The following is a 22,430-nucleotide window of genomic DNA, read 5'->3' as shown; positions in this document are numbered from 1 at the left end:
TAAGTATGTATTTGCTTCTTTAATCAACTTAAAAAGAAATTAACAAACACACCAATAAATCTGTTAAAAAAAAAAAAAAAAACTATGAACATCAGATTAGTTGTAGCAAAATTCCAAACCATCACTAAAAATAAAGTTTTATTCTAAATTAGTTGTGCTTGCAGCCCTCCTACCACCTTGCCCCACCATCTCCACACCACCCAATGATGTCATCGAGAGGGAATGCAATGGAGAGAGCACACCTCAGCCCCATAAATATCACACGTTCCAGTTTTCAAGTGCACAGTGGTTAAGAGCTTGGCTGCTAACTAAAGGTCAGCAATTCAAATCCATCAGCCACTCCTCGGAAACCCCATGGGGTAGTTCTACTCTGTTCTACAGGGTCACTATGAGTCAGAATCAATAGCAACGGGTTTTGTATTGTTGTCTAGTTTTCAAAATAGAGAAAAAAACTGAATAATCTTTAAGTTAAAATATTTACTATCAAGCCATGGCTGAACTATATATGTAAAAAAGTAATATTGACTATATAAAGCATATATTAAAAAAAAAAATGCTGTCAAGTAAATTTCAACTTCTAGCGACCCTATTGGACAGAGCAGAACTGCCCCATAGAGTTTCCAAGGAGCGAGCGCCTGGTGGATTTGAACTGCTGACCTTTTGTGTAGCAGCCATAGCATTTAACCACTATGCCACCAGGGTTTCCAAAGCATATATAAGTAATATAAATTATAATATGTATTATTTTATATAGTGTGTAAATTAATAATATACTGAGAGGGCCCTGAAGAGTCACAAATATGAAAAACAAAGAAAAATACAGTTTTTAAGTTAAGCTAGCTCTATGTCCTGAACTTTGTTAAAACTGAGCCCTAATTTTTTTAATAAAGTCCACATTTTCTTAGACAATGTTAGCCAATCTTGCAGTTGAATCCTATTAACTTACCATTCACCAAACTGTACAGCTTTCAAAACCCCAACAGCAGCCGTACTCTGCCAGTCAAACCCCTGACCTACATGATCAGCATGAGCTCTTGTCCTATCTTCAAAGAGGACTTCACGGGGTTCACTGGTCCGAGGTAGGTACTGGAGATTTTTAATTTCATTCATTGATCTAGAGTTCATTTGGTTGTGAAGCAAAAGCAAGGAATAAAGAGACAATTAAAAAAAAGTATTAATAATTGCTGAAACAGGTTCAATGATTTTGATCATTAGCATTTAATACACTATGTTGTACCTCTTAATATGATGACCTTCCTCTCCCTATAGGCCATAAATAGAAAACTATATCTTTGATAAGATTCAAATGCATTGTTTGAATATAAAAATTAGTTGTCCAGCAAGAGAAAATACAATACAAAGTTTAAGGCAATGTGTTTCTTTACTCTCAGGCAACCTCATTTCTAGCTCTCAAAACATCCTCCTAGGCCTCTGGCTCAACATGGCAAACTCAGCACCCATATGATTTCCTCTTCCACATTAAAATGAAAGTGAAAGGCTTCAAACTAATATGGTAGGAGTGAGGGGCAGTGAATGGGGAGATGGATGGGGGTAGAGAAAAAACAAAATTAGTCATGAGCTGATATTGGGTGATGACTATAGGAGATTATTATATTATTCTACTATTTGCTAAAAAATTTATTTTAAAAAATTTAAAGATGATAGTAAAAGAATGAATAAGCAACAACAAAGGTAATAGGAAATAAGCTGGTGAATGCGCAATATCAACAAATTTCTGGATGATTAGAAATAATTACAAGTGTCTTGAAGTAATAAAATTGAGCAAAGAAAGGCACAGGCCTACAATACATGAGAGGAACTGCAGGCAAAAAGCAGCAGCCCTGCCCAATAGACTCTGGACAAGCCTAAAACTTACTCCAGTCAGCATGGAGAGAAATGAAGTGAGGCTGAAAAAAAGGGAATTAATGTAAAATTCTGCAAATGAATGAGTCACCTTCCACACATGCAGGTAGAACCATGAACTGTTAGGCATTTACCCCCATGGGGTAGATAGTGGGGTGTCTCCCAGCATCCATCCCTCCCCTTTACTTCCCTGACAGAACCCTGATTTTGATTAGGATCTACTTCTACTCTATATGTGACCTAATTCTCCTTTCCAGTAACTGATTGAGGACCTAATTCTGGATGATAATGAGAGAAGAAATCTGCTGAGGAGACTTCTGGGAAGTTTCCTAGCTCCTAAGAAAGAAAAGATAGCTTCTTCTTCTACTAGATACAGCCAGATCCAGATATGATGCTTAGAACTGGGAGCCAGGGAGTACAAAGCCTACGCAAAAAGAACAAGGAAAGAAGGAAAGGACCTAATTCCTTGATGGCATCATTAAGCCTCTGACCAAATGGTACCTGGAACCAACCTACTCTGGGCTTCTTGATATATAAGATAATAAACATTTTATTGTATGAATCCATTTATGAGTCAAAATTTTTGCTGCTTATAGCTGAAAGCATCCTAATTAATAAACTTCAGCCAAAAAAAACAGTATGTTCTTCTGTAAACAAACTGAACCTGCCATAAAGAACCAAACTAGTGTAATCCTCTGGCACCTGGGCATGTCCCTTGATCCCCAGCTCTATGCCTGTCAACTCTAAAGTGAAACCTACTGTTGACAAGCATCACCCACATATGAAAAGAACTCCCAGTAAGTCCAATGCTTTACTACTAAGGATGACGGGGCAACTGAGAATCACCAGATATTTGAAGAAAGCCTTTAACAGTCTGACCGAGAAAGACCAAAATAAACAATGCTGAAATTAAAATATTCAACAGAAAGTTTAGAACACAAAAGTCATGCAAACGTTCTAGAATCAAAAAAAAAAAGATAAGTAACAGGAAATATGAGAATAATCAAACTAGGACATCTTTTATTCAACCAACAGTAGTTTCAGAGATAACAGAGAAAATGGAGAAGAAATTATCAAAGCAATTAAACATGAAAATTTTCCATAAATGAAAGTAGATATGAATCTGTAAATTTAAAGGCCTACCAGACACCAAAGAGAATAATTTAAAAAATAAGAATGAAAGACCCAAACCCAGACACATTATTGTGAGATTTCAGAATACCAATGATAAACAGAAGATGCCATAAGCTTTCAGAGAGGAAAAAAAAATAGGTCACCTACAAAAGAACAAAAGTTACACTGGCATTAAGATTCTCACAAACAGTATTAGATGCCAAAAGACACTGCCAAATGCCAAAAACTCTGAGGGAAAATACAACCTCTAGACTCAGCTAAACTTATCAATCATGCATGTTACTGTGTTGTTGGGTGCCACCGAGTCAATTCTGACTCATTGTAACCCCATGGGACAAAGAAGAATTGCCTCATAGGATTTTCTTGGCTGTAGTGCTTACAGAAGCAGGGCTCTTTATCAATCATGTATAACGACAGGAAAAGAATTTTTCAGACATAAAATAATCCAGAATACCTCCCTTTTCTTACATGCTCAAGCAAAAGAGGGAAATAAACCCAGGAAGGCCACAACTTCCATTAGCAGAAAAGCATTAAATGGCAAGTTCCAGGTTGATAACTGTGAAAGTCTAAGAAGACCTGAGGATGGAATAATAGCACAGAGTACAAAGGAAAAAATGTAACTATCAACATCCTCAAAGGAAAAAAAAAAAAGTGGCCATGTAAGAAAGCTATGGTCAAACGGATGAGAAACAATGGATGTTAAACAATAAAGAGAAACATGAAGATGAAGACGTTAGCAATACAGTCAAGTTTATGTCCCCCTCAAAAAAGGGTGATCAGAAACTGTAGGGAAAACAATTTTAAAAACAAAAAACGTAATCCAAATATCAAACAAACTAAAATGTGGGATGATTTTCTTTAGTATCTACATGAAATATAGGAAAGAACCTTTTGCATAGTTTTCTTCTGAATGGCAACATAACGCTGGAAACTTATAATAGAAATTTTTACTCTACTAGTTGGGTTTGGGTCTGTAGTAAACTTACCTAATCATGTTATGCCATTTACTGACTTTTGTGTTTTAGAATCCACCTATTGACAAAGCACGTTAAGACTTAAATTATGGTTTTAAAACAGATTATGAATTAACCTCAATGACGTAAAATTACAGCTGACAGCAAGAAGACAGGATGAAGGCGGCAACGAAGGGGTACCATTTCTTTATCTTACAAACTGGGGAGATAAAACAAAATACTTTCTACAGTCAATAAAACAAGAAAGAGATTTAAGATATATTATTTAATGTTACTAAGGTAACAAAGAGGTTATTTAATTATTTGAGGAACAGGTGGAAAAAATCCCCATTTAACATACAAGAAATCAATACACTATCATTTTAAGAAAAATGGCATCAAAAACAAATGGTAGAGGGGCAGGGCCAAGTTGGCAAAGTAGTCAGATGCTTCTGCTGAACCCTCTTACAACAAAGAACCAAAAAAAAACAACTGAAAAGATTACATTTATGACAAGCTAGAAGCCCTGAACATCAAAGGCAAAGTCAGAAAATGGACTGAGCGGCAGGGGGCGGGAGAGACGGTTCAGAAGCAGAGAGGAATTGTCGGACCTGAATTGCCCGGAAGCCTCAGTAAGGCACAATACACGGGAGAGGCTGCAGCAGGCTGGTGGTAGCATTTGGCCGCAGTTTCCTCAAAGAAAAACATCCAGCCACTCAGTCTACTCACATCTCCGGAACCAGAGAATAATGGCGCTCTCAGCAAAAGCTAAGTACTTGTGTATATTTTACCACGCCCCCCAACCCCAAGCCGGCTTCAGTGGCTGTCGATTTCCCTGGGCCTGAGATAGGTCCTGCTGCGTGACCTGAGCCATTCTCCCAGCTCTGAAGAAGGAATAAATTCACAATTGGGGGAAAAGAGTATCTGTCAGCTCCACTAACCTAGGGAGCTCAGGACAGAAGCGGCTCCTATCCAGGCATAAATGGTCCATGGACTTTGAATACCTTTACCCCCTGCATAGACCTGTGCAGGCCTATTTCAGGAGAATAGGCCCTTGTTGGCGGAATGCAACTGTTTCAACTATGCAGTGTTTGATGTTTGACACCGCTTTGCCTATTAAACAGGGTCCTCACCTACCCACATCAGGGGCCTAAGGACTGGTGGCTCCACTCAGGTCACCCAAACACCCGACAGGGGTCCAAGGATAACTGGTACCTCCTACTCCTTACCACCAAAAGCACTGGGTGCCCAAGGTCTGTCTGCAGAACCCACCCACCCGTGAACTCTAGAGAACAGGAATGCGCTTTCCACACAGACACTTGATGGACAGTTGTCAGCCCCCTGCCTTGTTCAGAGCGTGACCCCTTACTGCAACCAGATACCGCTACCTACACCAATCACCCCGTCCCTCTAAGACTGTAGCGCAGAGCCTGTACCACACACTCAATGACCAGCAACCTAGACACCTGAACTGAATCCATACAAGAAAAGTGAATGGACTCCTAGGCTCATATACCTGCTAACACCTCTAGCCGTCTGGGGACAGGACGTGAGAGCTCCAAAAGTGAAAATAATCAGGCTAGCTCACTCGAGCAACCTATCTGCGCATATCAAAACAAAACAAAGCAAGAAGCTAGGATACAGTAAGCAAACATAAAATAAACCAATACAATAATGTATAGATGGCTTGGAGACAACAGTCAATATCAAATCACATAAGGCAGCAGACCATGATCACTTCAACAAGCTCTCAAAACAAAGAAGGGATCTTCTGGATGAAGGTGCCTTCCTGGAATTACCAGATGCAGAATACAAAAGATTAATATACAGAACTCTTCAAGACATCAGAAGCGAGATCAGGCAATACTGAGAACAAGCTTAGGAGCACACAGATAAAGTAGCTGAAGAAACTAAAAACGTTATTCAAGAAAATAATGAAAAATTTAATAAGCTGCAAGAATCCATAGAGACAGCAATCAGAAAATCAGAAGATTAACAATAAAATTACAGAATTAGACAATTCAAAAGAAAGAGGAACAGAACTGAGTAAGTGGAAGGAAGAATTTGTGAGACTGAAGATAAAGCACTTGCTACCAATATACTTGAAGAAAAATAAGATAAAAGAATTTAAAAAAAAAAAAGGGAAGAAACCCTAAGAATCATATGGGACTTTCTCAAGAGAAATAACATACAAGTGATTGGAGTACCAGAACAGGGAGGGATAACAGAAAATACAGAGAGAATTGCTGAAAATTTGTTGGCAGAAAACCTCCCTGATATCATGAAAGATGAGAAGGTATCTATCCAAGACACTCATTGAACTCCACATAAGGTAGACCTTAAAAAAAAGTCACCAAGACATATTATGATCAAACTTCCCAAAACCAAAGATAAAGAGAGAATTTTAAGAGCAGCTAGGGATAAATGAAAACTCACCTACAAGGGACAGTCAGTAAGAATAAACTCAGACTACTCAGCAGAAACCATGAAAGCAAGAAGGCAGTGGGATGACTTTTACAAAGCACTGAAGGAAAAAACTGCTGGACAATAATCATATATCCACAAAAACTGTCTCTCAAATATAAAGGCGAAATTATGACATTTCCAGATGAAGAGAAGTTTAGGAAATTCATAAAAACCAAACCAAAACTACAAGAAATACTGAAGGGAGTTCTCTGGTTAGAAAATCAATATCAGAGAGCAGCCCAAGACTAGAACACTGCACAGGGCAATCAGATGTCAACCCAGACAGGAAATTACAAAAAGATTTTAAAAATGTTCAAAACAGGGAAACAGCAATGTCATTACATAAAACAAGACAACGTTAAAACACTAAAGAGGGACTAAGAAATGTAGTCATAGATCTTTCATATGGAGAGGAAAGGAGGACAATATACAGAAATAAAATTTAGGTTTAAACTTAGAAAAATAGGGGTAAATATTAAGGTAACCACAAAGGAGACTAACAATCCTCCTCATCAAAATAAAATACAAGAAAAAAATAGAGACTCAGCAGAAACTAAATCAACTACAATGAATAAGAAGAAAAGACAATATATAAAGATAAGCTACTCAGCACAAAAAATTAAGTGGGAAAAAGAAACTGTAAACAATGCACAAAAAAGACATCAAAATGACAGCACTAAACTCATACCTATCCATAATCACGCTGAATGTAAATGGACTAAATGCACCAATAGAAAGACACAGAGTGGCAGTCTGGATAAAAAAAACATGATCCATCTATATGCTGCCTACAAGAGACACACCTTAGACTGAGCGACACAAACAAACTAAAACTCAAAGGATGGAAAAAAATATATCAAGCAAACAACAATCAAAAAAGAGCAGGAGTGGCAGTATTAATTTCCAACAAAATAGACTTTAAAGTTAAATCCACCACAAAGGACAAGGAAGGATACTATATAATGATTAAAGGGACAATATACCAGGAGGATATAACCATATTAAATATTTATGCACCCAATGACAGGGCTGCAAGATAAATAAAACAAACTCTAACAGCACTGAAAAATAAGATGGCTCCAAAATTATAGTAGGAGACTTAAACACACCACTTTCAGTGAAGGGCAGGACATCCAGAAAGAAGCTCAATAAAGACACGGAAGAGCTAAATGCCACAATCAAACAACCTGGCCTCAAAGACATACACAGAACACTCCACCCAAAAGCAGGCAAGTATACTTTCTTTTCCAATGCACATGGAAGATTCTCTAGAATAGACCACGTATTAGGTCATAAAGCAAGCCTTAGCAGACTCCAAAACTTTCAGAGAAGAGGTAACACCACTACTACTAAAGGTATTTCAGAGCATAGAAAAGGATGGAATACTCCCAAACTCATTCTATGAAGCCAGCATATCCCTGATGCCAACACCAGGTAAAGACACCACAAAAAAAGAAAATTACAGACCTATATCTCTCATGAACTTAGATGCAAAATCCTCAACAAAATTCTAGGCAATAGAATCCAACAACATATCAAAGAAATGATGCACCATGACCAAGTGGGATTCATATCAGGTATGCAGGGAGGCTCCAACATTAGAAAAACAATTAATATAATCCATCATATAAATAAAACAAAAGACAAGAATCACATGATTTTATCAATCTATGCAGAAAAGGCATGTGACAAAGTCCAACACCCATTCATGATGAAAACTCTCAGCAAGACAGGAATAGAAGGAAAATTCCTCAACATAATAAAGGGCATTTATAAAAAGCCAAAAGCTAACATCATTGTGAATGGAGAGAGTCTGAAAGCATTTCCCTTGAGAATGGGAACCAGATAAGGCTGCCCTTTATCACCACTCTTATTCAACATTGTGCTGGATGTCCTGGACAGAGCAATTAGGCTAGGTAAAGAAATAAAGGGCATCCAGATTGGTTAAGAAAAAAGTAACAGTATCTCTATTTGCAGATGACATGACCTTATGGAAAACCCTAAAGAATCCTTTAAAAAAACTACTGAAACTAATTGAAGAGTTCAGCAGAGTATCAGGATACAAGATAAACACAGAAAAATCAGTTGGACTCCTCTACACCAACAAAAAGAACACCGAAGAAAAAATCACCAAATCAGTACCATTTACAGTAGCCCCAAGAAGATAAAATACTTAGGAATAAATCTTACCAGAGATGTAAAAGACCTATACAAAGAAAACTACAAGACACTACTGCAAGAGACCAAAAGAGACCTACCTAAGTGAAAAAACATACCTTGCTCATGGATAGGAAGACTTAACATTGTAAAAATGTCTATTCTACAAAAGCTATCTATAGATACAATGCAATTACGATCCAAATTCCAATGGCTTTTTTTTATAAGATGGAGAAACAAATCAACTTTATATGGAAGGGAAAGAGGCCCTGGATAAGCAAAGCAGTACTGAAAAAGACGAACAAAGTGGGAGGCCTCACTCTACCTGATTTTAGTACCTATTACACTGCCACCGCAGTCAAAACAGCCTGTACTGGTACAACAACAGACACAGAGACCAATGGAACAGAATTGAGAATCCAGACATAAATCCATCCACACATGAGCAGCTGATATTTGACAAAGGCCCAAAGTCAGCTAAATGGGAAAAGACAGTCTCTTTAACAAATGGTGCTGGCATAACTGGATATCCATCTGCAAAAAAGTGAAACAACACCCATACCTCACACCATGCACAAAAACTAACTCAAAATGGATCAAAGACCTAAATATAAAATCTAAAACAATAAAGATCATGGAAGAAAAACTAAGGACAATGCTAAGAGCCCTAATACATGGCATAAACAGTATACAAAACATTATTAGCAATGCAGAAGAGAAACTAGATAACTGGGAGCTGCTAAAAATAAAACACCTATGCTCATCCAAAGACTTCAACAAAAGGGTAAAAAGATAACCTACAGACTGGGAAAAAGGTTTTAGCCATGACATTTCCCATCAGCACCTGATCTCTAAAATCTATATGATACTGCAAAAACTCAAATACAAAAAGACAAATAACCCAATTAAAAAATGGGCAAAGAATATGAACAGGCACTTCACTAAAGACATTCAGGTAGCTAACAGATACAAGAGGAAATGCTCACATCACTAGCCATTAAAGAAATGCAAATCAAAACTGCAAGGAGATTCTATCTCACCCCAACAAGGCTGGCATTAATCCAAAAAACACAAAATAATAAATGTTGGAGAGGTTGTAGATAGACTGGAATACTTACACACTGCTGGTGGGAATGTAAAATAGTACAACCACTTTCAAAATTGATTTGGCACTTCCTTAAAAAGCTAGAAATAGAACTACCATACGATCAAGCAATCCCACTCCTTGGAATATATCCTAGAGAAATAAGAGCCTTTACACGAACAGATATATGCACACTCATGTTCACTGCAGCATTGTTTACAATAGCAAAAAGATGGACGCAACCAAGGTGCCCATCAATGGATGAATGGGTAAATAAATTATGGTATATTCACATAATGGAATACTACACATCGATAAAGAACAATGATGAATCCATGAAACATTTCATAACATGGAGCAATCTGGAAGGCATTATGATGAGTGAAATTAGTCAGCAGCAAAAGAACAAATATTGTATGAGACCACTATTATAAGAACTCAAAAAATAGTTTAAACAGAGAATATTCTTTGATGGTTACTTAGGAAGGAGGGAGGGAGAGGAGTTTTCACTAATTAGACAATAGACAAGAACTATTTTAGGTGAAGGGAAAGATAACACACAATACAGGAGAGGTCAGCACAACTTGACTAACCAAAAGCAAAGAAGTTTCACCAATAAACTGAACACTCTAAAGGCTAGCATAGCAGGGCCAGGGGTTTGGGGACCATGGTTTCAGGGGACATCTAAGTCAATTGGCATAATAAAATCTATTAAGAAAACACTCTACATCCCACTTTGGAGAGTGGCATCTGGGGTCTTAAATGCTAGCAAACAGCCATCTAAGATGCATCAATTGTTTTCAACCCACCTGGAGCAAAGGAGAATGAAGAACACCAAAGACACAAGGTAATTATGAGCCCAAGAGACAGAAAGGGCCACATGAACCAGAAACTACATCATCCTGAGACCAGAAGAACTAGATGGTGCCCAGCTACAACTGATGACTGCCCTGACAGGCAACACAACAGAAAACCCTCAAGGGAGCAGGAGAGCAGTGGGATGCAGACCCCAAATTCTTGTAAAAGGATCAGAGTTAATAGTCTGACTGAGACTAGAAGGACCCCAGAGGTCATGGTCCCCAGACCTTCTGTGAGCCCAAGACAGGAACGATTCCCAAAGCCAACTCTTCAGACAGGGACTGGGCTGGACTATGGGACAGAAAATGACATTGGTATAGAGTGAGCTCCTTGGATCATGTAGACACATGAGACTATATGGGCAGCTCCTGTCTGGAGAAGAGATAAGAGGGCAGAGGGGTGCAGAAGCTGGCCAAATGGACATGAAAATAGAGAATAGAGGGAAGGAGTGTGCTGTCTCATTAAAGGGAAAGCACCTAGGAATATATAGCAAGGCGTATATAAGTTTTTGTATGAGAGACTGACTTGGTTTGTAAACTCTCACTTTAAGCCCAATAAAAATTTTTTTTAAAAATGGTTTTTCCCTTTGGTAAAAATGTGTCTCTGGGAAAAAGAAGTGGACGAGATTTTTCATTATAAGCCCTATAGTACTATTTAATTTTTTTTTAAACCCTGCCCATGTATTACTTCAGCTTAAAACACCAGCGATTTTGTTGTTGTTGTTAGGTGCCATCGAGTCGGTTCCAACTCATAGCGACCCTATGCACAACAGAACAAAACAATGCCCGGTCCTGCGCCATCCTTACAATCGTTGTTATGTTTGAGCTCATTGTTGCAGCCACTGTGTCAATCCACCTCGTTGAGGGTCTTCCTCTTTTCCGCTAACCCAGTACTCTGCCAAGCATGATGTCCTTCTCCAGGGACTGATCCCTCCTGACAACATGTCCAAAGTAAGTAAGACGCAGTTTCACCATCCTTGCCTCTAAGGAGCATTCTGGCCGCACTTCTTCCAAGACAGATTGGTTCGTTCTTTTGGCAGTCCACGGTATATTCAATATTCTTCGCCAGTGATTTTAGAGTTGGTAAATGCAAAGATCATCTTCATTAACAGGACCCTCCTTAAACGGACAGCTTCTCAGGCTGACTCCACCATTTTCAGCAACAAGATGAAACTAGTGTTTAAATTGTGATTCGTCCATCAAAACCCTATTTAAGAGATATCATTCTAATTCAAAGTGCTTTTGAACACCTCACTGAAGAATATTTAATCCCAACAGAAATAAAATTTGATGGCGTCTCAGATCAGTAGAGAAAAAATAGATTAATGAATAAAGGATGTTGGTACAGCTGGTTAACTACTTGGGAAAAAATGTTAAATCTATATATATATATATGCTAAAACCAATTCTAGGTAGATTAAATATGTAAATGCTGAAATCACAGATTAACTAGGAGAAAATGTAGGCAAACATTTTATAATCCTCAAGGAGGGAAGGCCTAAGCCTGCTACTAAAGAAAAAATCTCAGAAGAAAGGATTGATAGATTTAAGTACATATAAACAAAAAATTCTGTGAACAAAGGGAAAAAACAAAACACTGAAGCTAAAAGAAAACAAAGAAGAGTAAACCTTGCAATATAAGGAAAAAAAAGTTAATAGTCATACAGGAAGTTCTTATGAATGAAAAACATCCCAATAGAAATATGCATAAAATTAAACAGCATCATTAAAAAGAAATACAAACCTCTGGGAAAAAAAACAGCAAATTAAAATGAGAAAAGATTTTTATCCAACTACATCAATACAGATTAAAAAGAATGGAGGATAGGGAGAAAAGGACATTGTCTTATTATGTCGGTAGGAGTATAAATTGGTATATTTCTGGAGTTCCAATTCAAAATGTGTATACTTTGAGCCAGTAATTCTACTTTTGGGAATTTCTACTAATAAACACACATCTGCACAAAGATATATATATCCAACAAACCAACGAACCATACATTCATTCATCCATCTATCCACCTATCCACCTCTGCAATCATCCATTCATCTACAATCAGTGGTATGCCGGTGCATGTGTACCAACAGGCTTGGGGCAGTAGTGGCTGATTTATGTAGTATAAATACTCCCAACATGGCTGATTTCAAGCTACCAATATGGTATCACTCAATGTGCAATAGAGAAGTGATGCTAATAATGGCTCTTGTGAGCTGGTACAAGCTGGCTCCAGCACACCACTGTCAAAATGCTATTTATACTGAAAAACTGAAAACAATTTACACTAATAAAGAGCTGGTAAAATAAATTTTGATACAGCCATATAGCAAAAACTACGTAATCACTTAGAAATGATGATATAGCTGCATATGATGTAACAAAAATAAACCTAAGGGAGGGGGACCCAAGTCTAAAAATAGACATCATGGAAAGAATTCTTTTTTTGTACAAAAATCCTTAAATATAAATATATATGGACTAAACTCTGAAACGTTAATAAACCTAAATGGGTGGAATTATGACTTTTTTACTCTTTTGTATTCTGATTGCTTTTTTGGAAAGATTATAGAATAAAAAATGCATATAATACTTATTTAGTATAATTTCAAGATTCATTATCATCATGTATATAACCGCTATGCAGAAATGCAATCAACTGCCGGCTTTTACCATGCCGCTGCCCTGCATTCAAATTAGTATTTACAGAGTATTTTCAGGCATCATCTCAAGTGTTGCTGTTGTTGATAGCCAACACTGAGTTGGCTCCTGACTCATGGCAACCCCATGCACAAATGCTGCCCAGTCCCACCCTAGCCCCATAACCACTTGCAGATCAGACTGTTGTGATCCATAGGGTTTTCAATGGCTGATTTTTGAAGGTAGATTACCAGGCCTTTCTTCCTAGTCCATCTTAGTCTGGAAGCTCTACTAAAACCTGTTCAACATCACAGCAATGCACAAGCCTCTCAAAGACAAGGTGTGCTGCCCATGAGGTGCACTGGGCAGAATCAAGTGTAACTAAGATTATTTCAGCACTTAGCTGAAGTATCATTTTCCTATGAGCTTTAAGGTAAGGTCTAGACTAGTCCATTAGAGCTCACTTCTTGGAGTTATTTTGGGTTGCTTTTTCCATGCCCAAACCCATTGCTATAGAATCGATTCTGACTCATAGCAACCCTATGGGACAAAATACAACTGCACTACAGGGTTTCCAAAGCTGTAATCTTTACAGATGCAGACTACCACATCTTTCTCCTACAGAGCAGCTGGGGGGTTCAAACCACCGACCTTTTGGTTAGCAGCTAAACTCTTAACCACTGCGCCACCAGGGCTCCTTGCTCTTTCCATAGTCTACGCAAATATAAATCATTTTCAGTTTCACTAAATGAGTTTTCACAGCACTAGAGTTAATCTACATTTGTTTTGTGTGTCTGAAACACAACACACATTAGCTTAATATGAATTATTAAAGCCTTGCAATATGGGGGAATACATTACTGGTCCCATCCAGCAAACACTGATAACCTACTATGTGTCATGAAGACAGAGATGAATAAAACACAGAGGTTCTCCTCAAGGAGCTCAAAATCTAATGGAAAACAAAAACATGTAAACAGATCAATAATGAACAGAAGGTTGTAGGAGCAGAGAGAAGGGAACAATTAATTGTCTAAAGGAATGAAGAAAGGCTTCACAAGTGAGGTGACATCCTAGCTTTGAAGATTTATTAAGAGTTTGTCAGGTAAAAGATTAGACTGGACTATAAAACATAAAATAATACTCATGAAGTGTGTGCTTCTTAGCTCAAGTAGACACGTAAGACTAAATTGGCAGCTCCTACCCGGAGGCGAGATGAGAAGGCAGAAAGGGACTGGAGCTGGCTGAACGGACACGGGTAACCCAGGGTGGAAATGGGGAATGTGCCGTCACACTACAGGGATTGCAACTAGGGTCACATAACAATATGTGTATAAATGTTTGTATGAGAAATTGAGCTATAAGCTTTCACCTAAAGCACAATAAAAATAAAGAGTTTGTCAGGTAGAAAGGAGGGTAGGAGAGAAGATGCCATTCTAAGTAAAAAGAACAGTGCTAAAGCACAGAGCTGTGTAGCACCATGGTTTAGAAACACAATTCTGCTTTGCTGGAGGGGCCTAGAAGCAGATACATCTAGAAGAGGTACTGCTGGGGCCAGATTATAAAAGATTCCTATAGACCACACTAAGAAGGAGTTTGTTCTTGTATCTTGCGGGCAGTTAGGAACCAGGTTTTAAGAAAAGAAGTAAAAATTAAATGTCTTTAGAAGAACTCTGATGACTGTGTAATGAGTGGACTAGATTAAGGAACGAAGCACTGGAAGAAAACTGAAGGAAGCTCTTAATTTGGACAAATGGTTTTTAAACTGTACTTGAGTCTTAATCATTTTTTTGTAAGCAATCAATTTTTTTAAAAAGTGCTTTTACTTATTTGAAAAGAATAAATGTTTACCGTCGTCTTTTGAAGGGTGACTTTGGCATATCTGCTGTAGGGATCATCTGCTCTCCTGGCCTTACCCACATTATAGGCCCATCATCACTCTGGGACCTACACTGGAGTCGGAGGCTGGAAAGTGTACCCCAGGGCAAAGTCATCTAGAAATCAGATGAATGAGTTACATTTTAAAAATATTTTCCAGACTATTTACAAGTTATCCCATACCAAAAAAGGTTGTGTGTGCATGTATAAAGAAATAAATGCTGTATTACACAGCGATTTACAAAAAAAAGAATAACTGAGGTTAAGTCCTTTGTACCAATCATTTTATACACATTTCTATTCAAAACACTAGATACATTTTAACAGGCAAGATTAACTTAATATTCTTTAATGCAAGATTGTCCTCTTAATAATCAAGATTTCAATAATCTCAACACTCACTTTCAGAAATGGTGATTCTTCTAACATATCAAGGAACTCTGGGAAATAATCGCCAACTTCTTCATCTACTGCTCCAACAAGACTTATCTGCCGCATAGGACCTGCTCGGTAGGTGCCACAGCAGTATGTCCTGTTCACCTGAGAAAAAACAAAAGGGGGGAAAAACAACTCAAGTACAGTATAACATAATTAAAGAGTTAGAATAGGGTATTTCCAATGTTGCTATTTCTTCTACATACAAAGAACTCAATGGTCAGCACCTTGGATAAAGTCAAAGTTACAGAGGCACCTAAGCACACTGACAAATATAATACAATATGTGCCACAAATAGCAATTTCAATGTGTAACATAGCCTACAATTCCAGTACTTCAAAGAAATACTGAAAACATTAACATATACTTAAGCTTCTCTAAGAATGATGGCTTTTGAACTTTGTAAACACTTTAGAGTGATATTTAGGAAAAAAAACCCTGAATAGTAAATAAATAGTGCAATTGACAGGATGAGGGTAAAAAACACCATAGATTAATCTTGCACATTCATTTGGTCCTCCCTAGCTTGAAAGTCTTCACACCAGACACCAGGCTGGCATATATAAAGGCTATAGATCAACTGGCCCCATTATCAAACTCCCTCTGCCATTAGTTCCACAGAAGAGCCTACATCCTGAGCAGGGTGGTCTTTTTCTTTACCCAACTCATACCAAACTTATTTCTACCTCCAATGATTTTTCTCTTGAAACTGCTCCCTTTCGAACGTCCGATTTTCTGTCAATCTAAATCTTACCCACTTTCAAAGATCAGTTCAAGTCTTCTTTTCTTCCAGAAGCCTTCCTGATCATCCTCCTTATCTTTCACTTTTTTGAAGTCTAATGTTACCTGTGCGCACACATACATTTTACTTGTATCAATTCGTTAGTGGATTTACAGCATTTCCTATACAAATCTGTAGCCCAAGTCATCCTATCTAGCATTCAAATGGTATGTACAAATTGATTCCATATAATCTGATATTATTCCTCTAGTCATTTCATTGTATACTCTTATTTTATACTCTTACGCTCCAATTTAGAATGAATGTTTCTCAAGCAAGAGATAGAATCCGTGCATACAGGTGACAAGACTAAAAATGTTGGATTCTAACCTGGATTTCTACCTCAGATCAGTTACCCAGCATTTTCTACCCCCGTTAAGGTACAGATTAAATTGAACACCATAACACATAGTTGTATGTTTACAAGGTGGCACTCTACTAAACATTCAAAACAAATTTCTAAATAATCAATTGTTGCTGCTTATTTTGCTTAGATAGCAGTATACATAAATGACGATCTAGTATTTCTTACACAATTCTCCAATATTAGTTCTCTGGCATTTTCAAAAATCAACCTACTGTATCCTTTTCCATAGACAATTTAACATCACCTCTGCACATAAACACATCAACAGGAGGAAAAAAAAAAAAAAGATCTTAGATCTTGTTTTCAAATAGGAGATGGTTCTTAACTCCTTACAAATTCTCCCCCAAGACACCTTAGGTGATTCTTAACCAACAACCATCCAGGCCAGAATTACCTTGCATACATCTGTACGAATTACCTTCCATATATTTATATGATCATGCCATAAAAAGTCATGGGCGGTAGCAACAGAAAGAAGATGATCATTGGGTATAGTCATAAAAGGAAAGAAAGGAAATGCCATTCTAACCTCTCTGAGCTAAAACACCCTAAAACAACTAAAGCAGATTTAACCTTCAGTACCAGTTCTAGGAATCATACACTTTCATGGGTAATAAGAAATGTCAGTCTCCCCCAAACACCTCCCCTACCCATGCTCAATTATCAGAAATTCTTTTACCAAAAAAAAAAAAAAAAAAACTTTTTATCTATATTGGTATACCATTTTATGGGAGGAATGTTCTGAACGCCCAGCATAATTTAAATCTCCTTAAGACCAATCCTGAAGAATTACAATGCCAAGCAGCAGTTTTTAATTTACTTGGCCTGCTGGCTTTCCAATTATGTAACTCTTAATACATTATTAACTTAAAGGAATTCACATTACTTTATATTTTGAACAAAGTGAGATTAAATTAATATTTTATTTGACATTACTCCAAGTCTGACCTAATTCAAGTACTGAATTCAACAGCACTGAACTTAAAGACAATTTAAAAACGCAAATACCTAGCATAGTTAATATCTGACATGAGTTAAGTATAAAATATTCTTCCTATTTGGAAAGAGAAAGTAAACCTCAAAACGGGGACAGAGGGAAGAAGAGAAAAAAGAGAGGGTGAGCCACAACCATGAAAGATAGCAAACTTCGATGATCTCATAATTCTGTCTAGGCCAACATGGTTATCTTCATCTATACACAAAGAAAAGCTGTGTGTAAAAATATTTCTCATCCTATGAGGCTCTTCAGGTTCACACCTTTATGGGAATTATGATGAATACCAATGTTGTATCCAGGAGTGCTAAAGAATTACCAATATTCAAGTTTTAGTTAGTGACAAAAGAGCCATCAAGTAAATAAATATACTTCAGTATTTATTGATTTTGAAAGCTGAAATGTACAAGGCCTAATTGAAAAAGACTAGCTAAATTGGACTAGCTGGAAGAGGGCCTTATTAGAAAACCACAACCTTCCTGCTTTCATTCCTTTACTTACACTAAACCTGATTTCCTTTAATTAGTATTTTTCTTTCAATACCAGCCCCCTCCTGCTTTCACTTCCTTGCATATCCACCTAGACCTCATGGTTTATTCCTTTCTCATGAACACTCTCATGCTCCATCCTAGTCCCTCCACCAGCCCTGCCTGTAACCCCCAAGCCTGAAGCATCCTAACCATCAGTCATACCTCGTCCTATACAGACACTGCTACACACTGCTAGGGGGAAGGAGCAAGAAAAAACACCTAAGTTGTGTACTAGTGCCACCAAGAATTTCTTTCCAATTTCTGTTGGAATCTCCTGCATGTCTACTCGGTTTGCTTTCCAATAACCCAAAGCACTTTTCATATTTTCTGTTCTATCTTCTTTACATTCACCATATAGCTTCTATGTTCTCTAAGAAAAATGAAGTCAATCAGGTCAGAGTTCCCTCAGTAACCTACCTCATTGTCCCCACACCCTCAACATACACTTAGCTCTTTCCCTCTCATTTAAAGGAAAGTAGTAATCTCCTCTAGTCCAAGGTTAATTCTTCCACCTGGGCTTGAGTTGTCATGTCCCTCTATCCTGAGACTCTCAGACCTTGCTATATCAATTATCACATCTCCACAACTACTGGAAACCCTGGTGGGGTACTGGTTAAGTGCTACATCTGCTAACCAAAAGGTCGGCAGTTCGAATCTGCCAGGCGCTCTTTGGAAAGTCTATGGGGCAATTCTATTCTGTCCTACAGGGTCACTATGAGTCTGAATCAACTCGACAGCAGTGGGTTTGGTATTTTTGGTTTTTTTCCATAACTACTGTCTATCTTCCTTTCAGCATACAGACAGTTGCCATCAAAAAAGCCACCACCATAACTACAAACTTTCTTATATGAGGTCTTCCTCTAGCCAGTGCTCTTAAATCTATCCACTGCTATTGAGTTGAGTTGATTCTGTCTCACAGTAACCCTATAGGACAGAGTAGAACTCCCCCATAGGGTTTCCAAGGCTGTAAATCTTTATAGAAGCAGGCTGCCAGATCTTTCTTCCATGGCACAGTGGTTAAAGTGCTCAGCTGCTAACCAAAAATGACAGCAGTTCAAACTCACCAGCTGCTCTGCAGGAGAAAGATGCTCTCTATGCCTCTCAGTATCTATTTTACCCTCACCACTGCATGCCAGCCATGCCGTTTTGACAGAATGACCACATATTTCCCCCTCCAAATGCAGTCTCCCTGACTGGTTTAAGCCAATCAAAGTATTCCCATCCATCTCCTTTGCCACAATGATAATTTCTGGCTTAAGCCAACCGGCACATGTCATTCCCCTAGCCACAGTCACTGATTTAAGATCAGTACATATTTAAGGTGCCCACAGCTCAAGACTTAACACACTTAATAAAAAAAACTAAACCAGCTGCCATCAAGTCAATTCCAACTCATGTGTGTCAGAGTAGAAAACTGTACTCCATATGATTTCCAGTGGCTTATCTTTCAGAAGTAGATCATCAGATCTTTCTTCTGAGAGGCCTCTCAGTGGACTCAAACCTGCAACCTTTCAGTTAGCAGCCAAACATGTTAACTGTTTGCACCACCCAGGGACTCCACTTTATGCTACAGAACCACAGAAAGGCCAAGTTATCACAGAAAGTGGGGAATAAAGCATGGAAATGAAAACAAAGGAGATGGGTTTAAATGTGCATAAAGATCAGCAGACCCCTCCTCTTAACCTTCCATTTCCTCACCCCATACTCCTGTTTGTACCCTATTTTGTGGACAGAGGGAAACCAAAAAGATTATAGATACAAAGAAATAAGGCACAAGTGTTGGGAGAGAGCTGTTATACTTAGAACAGAAGATTCAAATAAAATTCCGTATATTTCCAATGAAATCACCTACCCACTTCCATAGCTGAACTCTTGAGAATTCTAGCAGGCAGGGGTATAACCAACTTAACACCACCGGCATAAAAAATTGGTGGATTCTAAGCTGTAGAAATTAAAAGCCCCAGAAGAAAGATTTCCAAATGTTTGTATCTCGGGCTTTTCTCCCTATGATATGACCAGATTCCTACACAGTCATCAACTGATAAGCTATGTGTTTACAGAGTTTCTAATCAGTTTTATACTGACTCATGTTTAAATATGAACAGACCATCAGACTAGAATAAATGAGAACTTGAATGAAACAGACAACTCAGAGAATAAAAGAAAATTTCAAAACAAGTATAAATAACAGAGATGAAAGAAAATGTTGCATTCATGAAACAATAATAGCAGTTACAAAAAAAGAACAGAGAACAAGCTCTTAATTTCAAAACATTATAGCTGAAATAAATTGAACAGAAGATAGTTAAATCTCCCAGAAAGTAGAACAAAAAGATAAAGAAAAATATAATACAAGAGGAAAGATACGAAAATTGGAGGTTCAATCAATAAGTCTAGAATCCAATTAACAAAAAAGAAAGAACAGTGAAAACTAAGAGAAGGAAATTAACAAAGAAATAATACAGGAAAACTAATTCTAACTGAAGGTCATGAGTTTCCATATTTAAAAGGCCTAAATACACATCAGTGAATGTAAAAAGACTCACGCCAACGAGATATGAGATTTAAAGAGGGCTTTGACTACATTGATAATGTTTTATTTTGGGGCCAGGTGGTAAAAACACAGGTGCTTGTTATTATTCCTCATACCTCTTTGTATGTCTGAAATATTTCATAGTAAATAAAAAAAAAAAAAGATGACGACAGCAACCCATCTCCAGGCACGTTATCTTGGTATCCTAAAATTCTGCAATAAAGAGAAGGTTTTAAAAGCTTCCAGAGAGAAAAAAATAGGATATCCAAAAAGGATCAACAATTATTATGACATTGGATTTCTCAATAGCAATACTTAAATCTAAAAGGAAGTGGAGCAATTCCTTCATAAAACTGAAGGAAAATTACCTTCAACCTAGAATTCCATACCTATCTAAACTACCAGTCAAATATAAGGGTGGAAGAAAGACTTTTTCTGACATGTGAGCCACTGAATTGAGGCAACAGGATAGTCAGGGAATCCAGGAATAGGAGAAAAAGTCCCAGAATATATATGTGGATAAACAGATACCTACATATATGCTTACTGCAATACACTAACATTATAAAACTGGAAACAACATAAATGTACAAAACGGGACAATAAATAGTTACATAGCCACACACTGAATTAGTGGTTAAAATGAAGGAACTACAAAGAATGTAATCAATGTCACTGAATTGTACATGCAGAAACTTGAATTGATATATTTTTTCCTATGTATATTCTCAATAACAAAATTTCAAAACAAATCAACTACTTACATGTATCAACATAATTCTCAAAAAGAATGCTGAACTAATGCAAGCTGCAGAATGATACATGCAATAGGCTATTTATAAAGTTTTACAACACAAAACAGTTGTATATTTTTTATGTGTTTATACATAGGTAGTGAAATATTAAAAGATGCTTGGAAATGATAAACCACAAATTCAAGATAAAGATTTACTTCTGGGGAGAAAGGAAAAGTTTATTATTTCTTTTTTAAAAATTGAAGAAAACATATAGAGCAGGAATTCACTTAGTATAATTTATACTTTTCCTTATATGGGAATGAGGAAGAGAAGATTAAAGATATACATTTGGAGGAGTGGTGGTACATAACTGACATAAGATACTAAGCAGGCTGAAGAATGCAATCCAGAACACAGGTAGAAGGAATCAGCCTGTGAGGAGGAAGTGGGATATCTTCTCTATTTTAGCAGGAAGGAATGGGAAAAAGATGAAGTGGTTTCTTAGACTAACATAAGCCTTACAAAACCTTACGAAGAGACAAGCTACTGAACAATCACCTATCTAAAAATTATTGTTTTTAAATTTTGCACTATGAAGAAGTTAAACCAAAACCAAACCCACTGCCGTAAAGTTTATTTCAACTTACAGCGACCCTGTAGGGTTTCCAAGGCTGTAAATCCTTATGGAAGCAGACTGCCACATTTTTCTCTCACAGAGCAGCCAAGTGCTTAACCCCTGTGTGACCAGATGAGATTATCTCTAAGATCCTTTAGTTTATGATTCTATAAAATTCTAAGAGATGGCATCTTCAGGTCAAATGTACTTCAAAAGAAAGGAATCAGAGTAATGGTAGATGCTACATGGTTTAAAGCAGTGTGTCATACATTTCCCGTATTGTGACAATTGAATCATTTGGAATACTTGTTTAAAATACAGGTCTCACACCTCACTCCAGACCTGATGAATCAGAATTTCCAGGAGAGGAACCTGAGATTCTAATATGTATTTTGAAATGTAAGCCCTA

At 37.4% G+C, this 22,430-nt stretch overlaps 1 protein-coding gene across 1 annotated transcript in view; it reads right to left on the bottom strand.

Annotated features, from left to right (window-relative positions):
• RSBN1 (round spermatid basic protein 1) overlaps positions 1-22,430 on the bottom strand; it is a 53,081-nt gene that overhangs the window by 5,577 nt on the left and 25,074 nt on the right. Inside the window, exons 3-5 of the mRNA XM_049880041.1 lie at positions 15,430-15,567; positions 15,001-15,143; positions 947-1,114 (exon numbers count right to left, since the gene is read on the bottom strand). Coding sequence (XP_049735998.1) covers positions 947-1,114; positions 15,001-15,143; positions 15,430-15,567 — 449 coding nt within the window. The remainder of the gene's footprint in view (positions 1-946; positions 1,115-15,000; positions 15,144-15,429; positions 15,568-22,430) is intronic.

The sequence above is a fragment of the Elephas maximus genome, chromosome 3 (assembly GCF_024166365.1).
Source record: "Elephas maximus indicus isolate mEleMax1 chromosome 3, mEleMax1 primary haplotype, whole genome shotgun sequence".
NCBI classification, from domain to species: domain Eukaryota; kingdom Metazoa; phylum Chordata; class Mammalia; order Proboscidea; family Elephantidae; genus Elephas; species Elephas maximus.
The sequence above is the reverse complement of the archived record's forward strand: the minus strand, read 5'-3'. Positions and strand labels throughout refer to the sequence as shown.